Raw genomic sequence first — 13,483 nt, 5'->3', positions numbered from 1 at the left:
TCGAATCTGAACTTTCGAATCATCATTAACAAAATCATCATCGTATGCAATAGAAGAGATTACTTAACATTTACAAGGCTCCTTCGGGAAATGCATTAAACAAATCAAGATTACTATATATACAAGAATAGCTATTTACATGAACCATACCTTATTCAACTTCGTTGACTAATTCCAATTCTATGTCTTGTAAATATTTCTGTTGATGATTGATTTTGTTTAATAATTGCTTGAAAAACCCAGAGCTTAGTTCAGCATCTTTAATATATGATTCCAATTTTGTTTTTTGTGTTAATTTTTTGTCAATACTTGTTTGAAAATTATTCATAACTTGTCTTGAAGGATAATTTAATACTTGTCTACATTCACTCGATATTCGACTTGAATTATTATGAATATAATTTATATCTTTTATTTGTTTTTTGATTTTTTGTGCTTGTTTTCTTGGTAATGCATTTGGTATGTCACTGATTAAATAATATAATGTTAAACCTGATATACCGATAAGAACTGGAACTGCTATGGTCTTGACCATTTTTGGTGTGACATAATGACTGAAATGGTATAAGCGATTGATTAATGCACCAGTGGTTAAAATTTTACCTGAAGAGTATATTGTGTGCAATGTTATCTGTGTAGGCAATTGATTTTTTAATTGCAACGCATTTGATGGAATGTTGGTAATGACTGATATTGGATTAAAAAAGTTTATTTGATTTTTGGTGATATTCACATATTTTTCAGGTAATCCCACAAATACTAAAAATGATTCAATTGATGGGTCAAAAAAGTCTGAAATTTCCAAAGTATCTTCTATGTTTTTACCAATGTCATCTTTGGCTCTTGTAAACATTAATTCAGAATTAAATTTTTTATCATCTAAAAATTCTTCATTTAAGGTAGTCTTACCATATTTAATGATTTCATCAACTTTTTGGACGGTTTCAATTTTTGCTAATTCTTCGCATTCTAAAACAGCGTCACATACAACATCCATCATTGCCAATTGCGATTCTTTTGCATATTCAAACAAATACTGTAAACCTTCATATTGAACTACTGGTTTCTCTCCCAAATTATTCATAACTGTATTCAATTCATTACTAGTGTCATTGTATATTTTAGTGCATGTCGATTCAATCAATGCATTGATAGTATCGGCAATCCTATGAGATTTGTAGACAATTTCATTTACTCTTGGTGCAACTTGATTGTTCAATTCTTGTAATTTATCTCTTTTTTCATCATTGTAGATATTTTCATTAATTTTGGATAAAGTTTGTAAATCATGCAAAAAATTGAGTAAATAACTTTTGGCTGGTAATAATTTAGAAATTGACCTTTTCTCCAATATGAATTTTCTTAAGGATGCTTCAAGTAGATCAAAATTTGGGTGATGATCATTGTTTCTGTCATTATTATTATTATCATCATCTCCGTCTCCATCTCCATCGTCACCACCGTTTCCGTTCCCTTTATTTACTTCGTTTGAACTAACAAAGTGAATGAATTCTTTTGCGTTTTTGTACGTGTCAGGTGACAAATTTTTGATTTGATCCAATATCCTCTTTTTACATTTTTCTTTATCTTTGATGTTATCAAATCTATTAACAACAATAAAAACATATCTTTTTTCATTAGCAGCCGCGGCAATGAATTCTTTTGCTGATAAAGTAAAATGATTTTCCGCACTTACCACGAATATCACTAAATCAATTTCTTCTTGACGGGAAAAGACTTGGGTTGTTTGATAAGAATCCATATTTAGACCTGGTGCGTCGATTAATTTAATATCAATAACACCGTTATGTAATAAACTTTCTTGAAATGATCTATGATCCAACACATAAACTTTAAGTAGCCTGAACTTATCACAATCGTAAACCAATTCCTCCAAATCCTTCAAAGGGTGTATTTCATAAGTGGATTCATCATGTATTTTATATTCTTTCTCAATAGGTATAGCATGTACTTCTTCTAGTCCATGATTCTCTATCGTTGCATCTATCACTTCACAAAACACAGATGTACATGGTTGTTGATCTTCTGGTAATAATTTTCTTCTTAATAACGCATTGCAGAATGTAGATTTACCAGCGTTCAAATCCCCTGTAACAAATACTTTGGATGAAGTATCATCAACCCTATCTTTTAAGTTAAACAAATATTTGATTTGACTACTTAATTTCTTCTCCAATAAACTTGCTATAGACTTTTTGTCAAGGTTTGATACTAAATTTTCATCATTGTGACCCCCTTTTATGTTGATTTTCAATATTTTAAACTCTGGTAATTGCTTTACTAAATCATCTTCTTTGATTTTTTGTTTTGTTAATTGCTTTATGCTACTATTCTGTCTTACTAATGCCAAGTGAGCTTTTGCACTATTCAATAGAATTTTTTGATCATCTTCAATTTCAGTTGGATAAAATACAGGTCTTTCCTTGTTCTCTTTTATAATTTCGTTTATTAATTCAATAGTTTGATTTATCGACCTATCCAATGCTATTCTGTTTTCGTTGTAATGTAGTTGTTGTAATGATGCATTAACATGTTTCTTGTTTGCCAAAGCTAAAGCTCTTTTAGCATCTTGTTCTTTACTACTTCCTTCTTGTCCATCGAATAAAGTTGTACCATCATGTGAGAATTGACTCTCTCCTGGTATATACATTAGATGAGCTGGATCAACAGTTGACTTAGCTAATGCCTCATCTATCAATGTTTCCAAATCTTCATCATCAGATGCATTGTTCTTATGTTTGGTCTTTGAGTCTTGTACTTCTAGTTTCTTCCCATTCAAAAACGGAAAATCTCCCATGCTTATAATTATTTATTTTAAGGAAGCGATATAGATGGTCTATCAAAATGATTATATATTAAATGAGCTTCTTGTATGATTTAATGGGAGTGATTACAAATAATAAAAATTTTTAGTGGCGATTCTTTGTTTATTTGAGTTGATCAGTTGCTTGATTCGTCTAACTCAAGTGAAGAATTATAAGATTGTGTAATTAACATGGATCAATTATTAGTAGAAATTTATAATGATCGATCCATACTAAAAATTACTTTTTCTGCACACAAAATACTTTAACGTGACCAAGATCAGTAAATTATAAGTCACATGTTTAGTCACCTGACTAAAAATAAGTTTTCGGAGATTTCCAGATATTAAAAGATAAAACCAATGTTAATCAATTCTAGACAGATCAGATGATTCAACAACTTATTTTTTGAATCCCCTCATATCATAATGGCTCTTAAAACCTTCAATACTGATAGAAAACAGATAATAAAAGCTGAGCCATTAACACCTGACTCATTTCGAGAATTTGGTGGAGTAATTAGTGCTGATTATCAGATCAATGAATCAAATGATAAATCAAATGCAAATTATGGTACAGCTATTAAGGTTCATAAAGTTGCTCCTATCATAAACAATTATGCTAATTCAAAATCTAAACAAAAAGAAACAGCAAATTGGAATATTTTTAGATGTAAAGCACCTACACATTTAATCAAACATGGAGGATTAAATTCTGTTTATTTATCAAAAGTATTGGAGAGACACTTATATACGACTCAAACATTTATACCAATGGGTCAAGATTCCAAAAAAATATCGTATTTGGTTATAGTGGCGAAAACCGATGAATCAACGTCTCAACGTTTACCTACGCCGGATAAAATCAAAGCATTTGTATGTAAAGGAAATCAGTCCGTTACCTATGGTCCTGGTATTTGGCATGCACCAATGGTTGTGATTGATGAGACTATACCGTATTTGGACTTTGCTGTTATGATTCACGAGAATGGGGTAGCTGATGAAGATTGTCAGGAATGTTATTTTGATCCCGGATTTAATATTCAATATCAATTAGACAATTCAAAATTATAAAAAATTTGTTAACAACACTAACACCAAATTGTTATATATAATCAACTAATTCTTTAATGACTTCATTTGCATATTCTTCTCTGTCTGAAGGCGATAGATTTTTGGCATTTTCTCTAGCTAAAGTCAACTTAGTAAACCATTTGTCAAGAGAATCATTGTGCTCTGGTGTGGTTCTCTCTTCTTTGTCATCTTGAAGAAGCCTTTCAGACATTTGAATCAATTTTTCATTCTTATTGCTTTCATACATTTCAGTTGAAGATTTAATCAATTCCATATTTGACCACTCATGACTTTCTATCAATTCTAAGATTCGATCTTTGCCTTGGGTTTCTTTGTATTCATTTTTACCTCTCAATTGAAAGTTTATGAATTCAAGACCATAAGTTATAGCTTTATCCTCTATTTCTTCAAATTTACTATTGTATTGGTCCTCGTTCAGCCCGACTGGAAGTGATCCAACCACTGCAATGAATCCAGGCCATACGTGATTGCTGTCAAGTTTGGATCGTATCTTATCTATTACATCCATTTGAGAGTTTATATATATTTCAGAATCTTCCTTTACATTAATCGTAAATATGATTCCATCCAAAACTTCCCTCAATTCTTCCATTTCTTCACTCAAAAATTCATCACACCAATTAATCATAGCTTTTATCTTATGTTCTTCAGATTCATCATCTTTGCAATTTGCATACTCGTCAATTAAAATGTTTAATTTAATTGTATAATATTTAGTAGTCAACTCGGTCTTATGTATTGTTCCACAGTGTGAATTTTTGTCAACTAAACTTTCCACCCTATCAACCTCTGTGTTCGATTGAATGAGATCACTTATTCGCAATTTACCACTATTGGGTGATCCAACGATCAATATATGATTTGGAATCATATATTGTGATAAAGATTGATATTTCAATCATATTTAATCCCATAAATCAATTTTGGCACAAATTCAACTCGTATAATTTAATTTACTTCAATTTTCAGCCAAGGGCCAACTTAAAACAATTGACAAACCTAGCTTATTATTCAACACTCAATTGGCTGATGGCACCTTCAACCATAAACGAAACACATGCTAGCAATAATGGACAGGTCAAACAAAATGGAGTCAAAAATAAGCAGCACATACTCAATCAAAATAAACCAACAATAGACAGCATGCAACTTGAAAATTTATTACTTAGAGATGAAGAAATATTTCAAACGTCATTAAACTCGGATGACTACTTGGACAGTCTTGCTCCAATTATAAAAAATGCTGTCAAATCAAATGGTTTGTCAGACTTAATACTAAAATTGAATGAAATTGTGAAGTCAAAAGATGAAGAATTGAATCAACAATCCATGGAATCAATGGACGAAATTAATCTTTGCATGAGCCATATATCTAACATTCACAAAGATGCGGAAAATTTAAGGAATCATTTAGCGTTAGTAAGTCAAACATTTAACAAGTCATCAATTGAATTAATGTCAAGAAAGAAAAATTATATCAAGTACAAAGATGTTTGTAATAGAATAAGCGAAACTCAAGTTGTGTTGAACGAATGTATACAAGTTTTGGAACTAATGAATCGAATCTTGGATTTAATTAAGCAAACAAAGTATTTTCTGGCATTAAAATTAATTGATGAAATCGTCAATATTCACATTCAAAAAGTTAACGAATTCAGTTTTGCTAAAAAAATTATTAGCTCCATACCTCATTTGACCAAAATGGTAAAAGATGATGCATTTGAAAATCTAACAAAATGGTTGTCCTTAAATCTTGAAAGGAAACTTCATACGGTGGGGAACAATTTGTATGATAACTTATTCTTTTTGCAAGAAACTTGGGATCAAATAAAAAGAAAAAACTTAACTTACCTACCATACAAATTGAATTCACCAGTTGAGTTGAGTCTACGAGATCCGGAATCAAATTATGATATATTCGAAGATGAAACTCTACAAATACCATTAAATAGTGTTTATGACGCTATTTTGGTATATCGAACGTTGAATGAATTAGATAACTTGAAACATATATATAATAAGGAATTCATGAAGAAATATACTAGAATAATATACCCATTAACGTCGGCCTCAGCTAATATAAAGGAAATAAAATTTGACGAAAAAGAACTTGATGAATATTTACGAAAGATAAGTGCATTTTTTGTGATGGATAAGCAATTAAATCTACTTACAAAATTTCAATTACGTACAAATACTCAAGCTGATGAATTATGGAAATCATATGTATCGAAACTTAAACCAATATTGCTTTACAATTTAAGGAACAACGATTTTTATGATTTAAGTGACTTGAGTAATTTCAAAAATATAATTGGTGATTTTTTGCAAATTATGGATTCAAACGAATATGACATATCCGACTTGTACGAAGTAATGATGGTGATACTCAAAAATCATTTTGCACCTTTATTGGTACAAGATTTCAGAAAAAAATATTTGGTTTCAATGCAGAAAGAGTTATACACAACTTTAACCGTATATGAAGATACTTATACCCCTATCATGAAAACAATTTTTTACAGAAAAGATGAACCATTCGCACCCAATAATATTAAAACATTTCCAGTACATTTCCCATTTAGCGAAGACTATGTTGCATTTTGTAAATACTTACGACAAATCATAAATTCATGTATAAACTTTATCAGAGACTACTATAATTATGAAATCAATGAAATAAATAACATTATAGTCTATGATATAATCGAAACATTTCTTAGTGATAAAAAAGGTTATGGTATAGCAGGAGAAATTGAAGAATTCATATCAAAAAATGCAAATAATCAAGAAGTAATATCACAAAGTTTTGTAAATCTTCAATACTATTTATCAAGTTTGTATGAAACTGGTCCCTTGATAAATTCAAAATTGAGACAAAATACAGGTATGGGAATTCACAATATAGATCACAGTAACACATTCACCTTGAAAGCTGTTGAATCTTTCATTAAATTAAAAAAATTCTCAGAGGACATGGTGTATACTATGGTGGATAATAAAATAAAAGGATTATTAGAAATGGTTGAGTATGATGATTATTTACCTACAACGAAAAACGTCGAGGCAAATTTCAACATAAAAGATTTTGCAATGTTTTTGGAAAATTTGTTTACTTCAATTTTTCAAAATTTACCATCACAATTGAGAACATTGGGATTATTTCGTACATATGATTTCATTTCACAACAATTTTTAAATTTACTTAAAGATTCAAGAGAATTTAATCAAATATTCATACATAATTTTGATCTTGATATTAAATATCTTGAGCAATCGATGCAAAAACTAAGTCATAACGACCAAGAACAAGCTGTGGATGATACTTCAGGTAATGTGGCTATTGAATCAACGTTTTCAGAATTAAGACAAAGTATAAATTTATTGAGTAATTCTAGTCAATTTGATGAATTTTTACAAAATAATCAATTTAGAATGAGACAGTTTCCTGCGTTAAAGTTTGAAGATGGTAAGCTTTTGATAAGTAAAATGAAAGGCACAAGAATAATAAGTGCTGGTAGTGGGATAAATAGAAGCTTTGAAAGTAACGGGAGTAGTAATCGATTAGACTCAAGTAGATAAGATCAATATACAGAAATAACTTACTCTGAAGTATTATAGTAATGTTTTGAATTTGGCATTGTTCACGCAATATTTCTATCTTCATATTGCAAACTCGTACTGAGGCAAAAACGAGAAAAGTTTCAAAATAAATAATTTTCTGTATTTATTCAATTTAACAAAATTAAAACAAACGGCCAAATAAATATGGTTTCATACATTGACGTATGTTACTCTCACCAGCATGAATAATCTTTAATCCAATTACTAACTTATAACAAAAGTCATTATCAATTCTTGATAATCCGAAAATCAATTGGAAATTGATAATTGTAGGTTTTACAATTGGTCAATATGTTTTTGAATCTTACTTAGATTATAGACAATATAAAGTCTTGACTAAAAAATCACCTCCTGCATCCATAAAAGCAGAAGTAAATCAAGAAACATTTGATAAATCTCAAAAATATTCAAGATCAAAAGCAAAATTTTCATTTTTTAATTCAACTTTTGATTTACTACAAAATTTAGCTGTTATTAAGTATGATTTATTACCAAAAGTATGGGGATGGAGTGGGTATGCGATGTCTAAAGCTGCATTTTTATTACCTAAGTTTATGGGTGGTGTTATTACTCAATCTTTGATTTTCATAATCACTTCACAAATACTTGGAACTATTGTTGGTTTGCCATTGAGTTATTATCAGAATTTTGTTTTGGAAGCAAAATATGGATTTAATAAACAAAGTATTGGATTATGGATTACAGATACATTAAAGAAAATTGGTCTTTTGATTGTTTTAGGATCTCCAGTTATAGCAGGAATTTTAAAAATCATTGATTATTATGGTAATTCATTTATTTTTTATTTAATGGGATTCATTTTATTGATTAATTTAATTGCAATGACTATTATTCCTACATTGATTATGCCTTTATTTAACAAGTTTACACCATTAGAAGATGGTGAATTGAAAACAGCTATTGAAAATTTGGCTTCATCACAAAAATTTCCATTAACTAAATTACAAGTAGTTGATGGATCAAAACGTTCATCACATTCCAATGCATACTTTACAGGTTTACCGTGGAGTAAACAAATTGTGTTGTTTGATACTTTAATTGAACACAATTCTACGGAAGAAACAGTAGCTGTATTGGCTCACGAAATCGGACATTGGAGATTGAATCATATTCCAAAAATGTTAACTATGGGTCAATTTCATCTCTTTATCATTTTTTCATTATTCAATGCTTTTGTTCACAATAAGTCATTATATAATTCATTTGGATTTTACAATCAGCAACCAATTGCAATTGGTTTTACATTATTTAATGATATTTTAAGGCCATTAGAATGTATTTTAGATTTTTCACAAAATTTAATTTCAAGAAAACATGAATATGATGCTGATAAGTATGCATTAAACTGTGGTTACTCAGAAGAGTTAGCAAGATCTTTGATTAAATTATCAAACGAAAATTTATCAAGTATGAATGCTGACTGGTTATTTTCTGCTTATCATCATAGTCATCCTATTTTACCAGAAAGGTTAAGTGCTCTTGGATACGTTTCAAAAGAAAAAATAAGCATAGATAAACCAGAGAAAGTGGAAGAAGTTGTTGAAAAAAAAGTAGAAAAACAAGAGTAAATAATGATGAATATTACCGAGAAGTATGTAAATAGTTTGAATATTTACGCGCGCGTCTAATTAGCCACTATGTAATTGTAACGCTTCTGCTAAATTAACTTCATCTTTTCAATATTCAAAATCTACTCGACTCAACCACATCACAATTATGGCAGAAGAACAAAGGCGGCAAATAGAACAGTTAATGGGAAAACAGTCACTGATACGGCATTATCGTGAACCTGGTTTAACATCTCCTCAGACATGTAAAGCATATATCGTTGGGATATGTCCACATGATCTATTTGTAGGAACCAAATCCGATCTTGGTAAGTGTCCCAATTTACACCTACAAAAGCATAAACTTGAATACGAATACAAGACAAAGACGTTGAATGAAAAATTTCCAGAGATGGAATATCAATATTTTCAAATTTTACAAAAATACATACATGATTTAGATCGAACAATATCAATAGCTCAAAAGAGATTAGAACATACTCCTGAAGAAAAAGCCAGGATTTTGGAAGTTACTAGCAAACTAGATAACTTAGATTTTGAAATTGGTTTAATGATACAAGAATTACAATTTTTAATCAAACAAAACACTAAAGAAAATGATCACAGTTTAAAAATAATTAAATTATCCATTAATTTGGATCAAAAATTTAAAGATCGAGATGAAGCAAGTAATAAGGCAAGATTTACAATTGAGAATATAGGTCAAACCTCTCAACAAAAATTACAAGTTTGTGATGGTTGTGGTGCTTATTTATCCAGATTAGACAATGATAGAAGATTGGCTGATCATTTTGTTGGTAAAATTCATTTAGGTTATGTTCAATTAAGACAGGCTTATGATGAGTTAAAAGTTAAATACTAGAGGTTAGTAAGTACTTACTTGTATAATTAGTTATCTTTAATGATTTATGATTTAAAACTTTCTTAATTCAGTAAAACAAAATTTCGAGGCGGTCCATTTCTCGTCCGCTCGAAATTTTGTTTTATCTTTTATTTTCTGCTCTTTTAAATGAACCACCACAGTTTACATTATTATTCAAACCAGAAGAGCTGACCAACAATGAGAAAATATCAATTAATTGGACGGAAAGGTGGAAGGCTGTTTACGAAGAAGAAACAGATTCAATATGACCTTTTACATTTACACTCACTACCTTTAGAAATACTACTAAGGATCTTTAATAATTTACAAGAAGATTTCAATTCATTATTATCATTAGCATTAACATGTCATAAATTCTACATCCTAATATGTAAAAATTTACTTTATAAGTCGATTGAATTTAAGACTCCAGGGAAGTTTCTCAAGTTTTCAAATCAACATTTGAATCAAGAGGTCAGTAATAAGATTAACTATATTGAAACGATAAATTTCATAAATCCACAAATTCCAAAATCATCAAAACATAAGATTACAATTGCAGGTAGTTATGCAGTCGAGTCAAACGATCAAACTGTAAACACTCTAAGCTATTCAGGTTTCATTTCGTCATTAAAGTCATTGTTTACGCAAGCTTATGGACTACGATGTCTTGAATTCAGTGAAATTGCTCCAGAATTTGCTTTCCCCATTGATTCAAAAAGTAGTGGTAGTATATGGCGAAGAAAAGTATTTTCAGCCAAAAGGACGTTACCAAAACTAGTGCTTAAATCTCAATCTGGTTGGTCGATTCCATTAAGAAATATACATCTATCATTAATATGTGAATATTTCGACGAAATAAAAGAATTGCATTTGGTAAACTTTATCATTGATCAACCTATCGACCTAAATATCAAAATTGATTATGTCCTTTTTGAATCATGTTCATATTCAACAAAAAAGTCTAAGGTACCATGTACTATATTTAAGGACACCACCAGTCTCAAATTGAAAAACGTAACCAATGTTGCTCAATTGTCGTTAATAGATTTGGTGAAAATGAATAATAAGTTGAACAAGTTAACCTTAAACTTAAAATCACCTGTATTTTACACCAATGGAGAATTCAATTTCACAAAATATAATCCATTTTTCAAATTGTTGGGATCTCAAGAAGGAGGTTATTCAACAATTACTACGCTAGTACTAAAAGAGTTTGATTTGTTTGATTATCTTCAACATGACGATGTTCATAGTCAAGATGTCGATTCATGGGTGGAACCACCAACTAATAATTTTGAAACTTTCATAACATATATTTCCCATATTCCAAATTTAACTTTAATTTTAAAGAAGACTCCAATTAAAGTTAAAACTTGTGTAAAGTGTGGTTTTAAAGAACAGGATTTAGATAAGAAGATAGAAAGTCTAACGAATGAAGAGTGGGAAATATTTTTGAAACCTTTAGAGTTTCAAAAAGACAACAACTTGAAAATTTTGAATCATGATTTGAACTGTTTATATTCTGTTTCAAAAAGTACATAGATATAACACGACTAAATATAAGTAATAAATTTTAATGAAAACTATCAATGATGCAGTTGAAACTAGTCCGGGTTGTTAGTATTAGTCTTCAAGTCAAATGTTAAAAATGGAAACATACCTTAGTTTTGGTGGAACAAATTGGCCCAAAATTTTTTGACTGAGTCAGTTGCTTTGTTAATCGTTTCAACGAATGAATTGTGCTTTCGAGGTGGTTCCTTTAGGTTTTCATTTGATTCAGTTGGAGAAGTGTCATTATATAATTTTCCAGCGGTATGTTTTTCTTCATTCAATTCCCGAGAATCATACATACCCTTTTTATCTGATGACGCTATTTCAAAATCGACAACCACATCTACTTCATATAATGTATTTAAAATTTCACCATTTGGTTGATAAAATCTAAAATTTGTTTTCAATTCGTCTTTAGTCAATTCAACAAACTTTCCATTATCTATATCAAATCCTGATTCAATCATTACATCAGCAACTGGTGGTGGGACAGCGGCGGATATGATCAAATTTGGATACAGGGATTTACATTTGGGGATTGGTGACTTGTATTGTTTTATCATATGTTTAATGTCTTTAGCGTTTGATTTCATTGAATTGACAATAAATTCATAATCTAAATCCGGTAAAGTATCAAATTTTGTTTTCAATTGAACAAAATCCCTTAATAATTTGACATCACCGTTAGGTAATATTTCAACTAATCCATAATTATTCGGTTCTTGAGTGAACTCGTAAACCAAACCACCGCTAAATACATCAACCATATTATTTGTGTACAAAATTGGAACTTCATCAAAATTTCTAGGTAAAACCTCGTTACATCCGTATTCAGAAAAAAATAATGGCTTTGTATATCCTTTATAATCATTGACTAAAATATTATAACCTGAGCTATAAAATGTTTGATCACCACACCATTGATAGGAATTTACTCCATAAAAATCAACACTTTCCATCAAATTATTGTCAGCACATTCCAAATATTGTGCTAATGATATCCTATAATTCAAATCATCTGCTGCAGAATAACCAACTGGAATTTGTCTAGGAGAATTATAATTGATATAATTTTTAATATCTCTAATAACTGCTTTAATATAAGGAGCAGCAACCGATGCTGATATCGGATCATTAATAACTTCATTTCCTGCTAAAAATCCTAATGTATTATTATAAAAAGAAAATTGTTGAACAATTTTGAAAATATTCTCAAAATAATATAAATTATAACTTGTCCATGGTTCATACCTATTTAAATGGTGATTTGGTAATGGTGAATTAACATCTAAAACAAGATAAATACCAGCCATAGCTAACATTGTCATACATTTATCATGATTTAAATCTGAATTTACTGAGTATATCCTAATCGTCTAAAATTATGTTAGTTGTCAATGTTGTTGGATAAATCTTATTATATATTTTATTTTACATACATTTATTCCTAATTCTTGAAATAAGATAATGTCTCTTGCACATATAACGGGATCACTAAGTGGGTCTTTCTCTTTTGAAACTGCGGATGATCCTCCAGGTTGATAGTCAATTCCTTTAATGTAAAACTTAACATTGTTAGTAATTAGCTTTGAAATTAATGCAAAAAATGTACATACTGGTTCTTTTGTTACACTATTGACAAAATAATGTCCATGGATTGTAATTGGGTGAACATTTGCAAGTATGAGTTTGAAATAAACGAATATTACTATAATTAAACAATCCAACATTACTTGTGGTGATTTTGAAGTAATCAGTTGGTTTTGGCAAAAATACAAATTTATATTTTTTAATGGTATTTTTTGTTATTCTGTTTTAAAAATTCATTTTCAGATTTGGAACAAAAGAAGAACAATTAAGGAATCCAAACTCCACAGACCAGCCTACAATTTATATAGTCAATCCATGTTCCTATTAAACTCCAATGGTTTGAGA

At 29.6% G+C, this 13,483-nt stretch overlaps 8 protein-coding genes across 8 annotated transcripts; 5 read left to right on the top strand and 3 right to left on the bottom strand. All coding sequences in view use genetic code 12, as the record gives it.

Annotated features, from left to right (window-relative positions):
* Positions 1-151: 151 nt before the first annotated feature.
* Positions 152-2,818, bottom strand: FZO1 (mitofusin; the record flags this gene model as incomplete). The annotated part of the gene is made up of 1 exon (XM_051755562.1): positions 152-2,818. The coding sequence occupies one exon, from the start codon at positions 2,816-2,818 to the stop codon at positions 152-154; it is 2,667 nt and encodes an 888-aa protein (XP_051616071.1).
* Positions 2,819-3,253: 435 nt separating this feature from the next.
* Positions 3,254-3,898, top strand: KGF55_001028 (ureidoglycolate hydrolase; the record flags this gene model as incomplete). The annotated part of the gene is made up of 1 exon (XM_051755561.1): positions 3,254-3,898. The coding sequence occupies one exon, from the start codon at positions 3,254-3,256 to the stop codon at positions 3,896-3,898; it is 645 nt and encodes a 214-aa protein (XP_051616070.1).
* Positions 3,899-3,929: 31 nt separating this feature from the next.
* Positions 3,930-4,790, bottom strand: KGF55_001027 (uncharacterized protein; the record flags this gene model as incomplete). Its single annotated transcript, XM_051755560.1, has 1 exon — positions 3,930-4,790. The coding sequence occupies one exon, from the start codon at positions 4,788-4,790 to the stop codon at positions 3,930-3,932; it is 861 nt and encodes a 286-aa protein (XP_051616069.1).
* Positions 4,791-4,948: 158 nt separating this feature from the next.
* On the top strand, positions 4,949-7,501 carry SEC15 (Rab GTPase-binding exocyst subunit; the record flags this gene model as incomplete). Its single annotated transcript, XM_051755559.1, has 1 exon — positions 4,949-7,501. One exon carries the CDS (start codon positions 4,949-4,951, stop codon positions 7,499-7,501), a length of 2,553 nt encoding a protein of 850 aa, XP_051616068.1.
* A 186-nt stretch (positions 7,502-7,687) lies between these two features.
* Positions 7,688-9,132, top strand: STE24 (zinc metalloprotease; the record flags this gene model as incomplete). The annotated part of the gene is made up of 2 exons (XM_051755558.1): positions 7,688-7,705; positions 7,765-9,132. The coding sequence occupies 2 exons, from the start codon at positions 7,688-7,690 to the stop codon at positions 9,130-9,132; spliced, it is 1,386 nt and encodes a 461-aa protein (XP_051616067.1).
* A 148-nt stretch (positions 9,133-9,280) lies between these two features.
* EXM2 (Exm2p) lies at positions 9,281-9,994 on the top strand (the record flags this gene model as incomplete). Its single annotated transcript, XM_051755557.1, has 1 exon — positions 9,281-9,994. The coding sequence occupies one exon, from the start codon at positions 9,281-9,283 to the stop codon at positions 9,992-9,994; it is 714 nt and encodes a 237-aa protein (XP_051616066.1).
* Positions 9,995-10,192: 198 nt separating this feature from the next.
* KGF55_001023 (uncharacterized protein) lies at positions 10,193-11,539 on the top strand (the record flags this gene model as incomplete). Its single annotated transcript, XM_051755556.1, has 1 exon — positions 10,193-11,539. One exon carries the CDS (start codon positions 10,193-10,195, stop codon positions 11,537-11,539), a length of 1,347 nt encoding a protein of 448 aa, XP_051616065.1.
* A 119-nt stretch (positions 11,540-11,658) lies between these two features.
* PHR3 (1,3-beta-glucanosyltransferase) lies at positions 11,659-13,278 on the bottom strand (the record flags this gene model as incomplete). The annotated part of the gene is made up of 2 exons (XM_051755555.1): positions 11,659-12,924; positions 12,988-13,278. The coding sequence occupies 2 exons, from the start codon at positions 13,276-13,278 to the stop codon at positions 11,659-11,661; spliced, it is 1,557 nt and encodes a 518-aa protein (XP_051616064.1).
* Positions 13,279-13,483: the final 205 nt, after the last annotated feature.

Source organism: Candida pseudojiufengensis, assembly GCF_024610245.1.
Source record: "Candida pseudojiufengensis strain CBS 10847 chromosome Unknown scaffold2, whole genome shotgun sequence".
Lineage (NCBI taxonomy): Eukaryota > Fungi > Ascomycota > Pichiomycetes > Serinales > Debaryomycetaceae > Lodderomyces > Lodderomyces pseudojiufengensis.
Note: the sequence above shows the minus strand (reverse complement) of the source record. Positions and strands in the feature narration are given on the sequence as shown.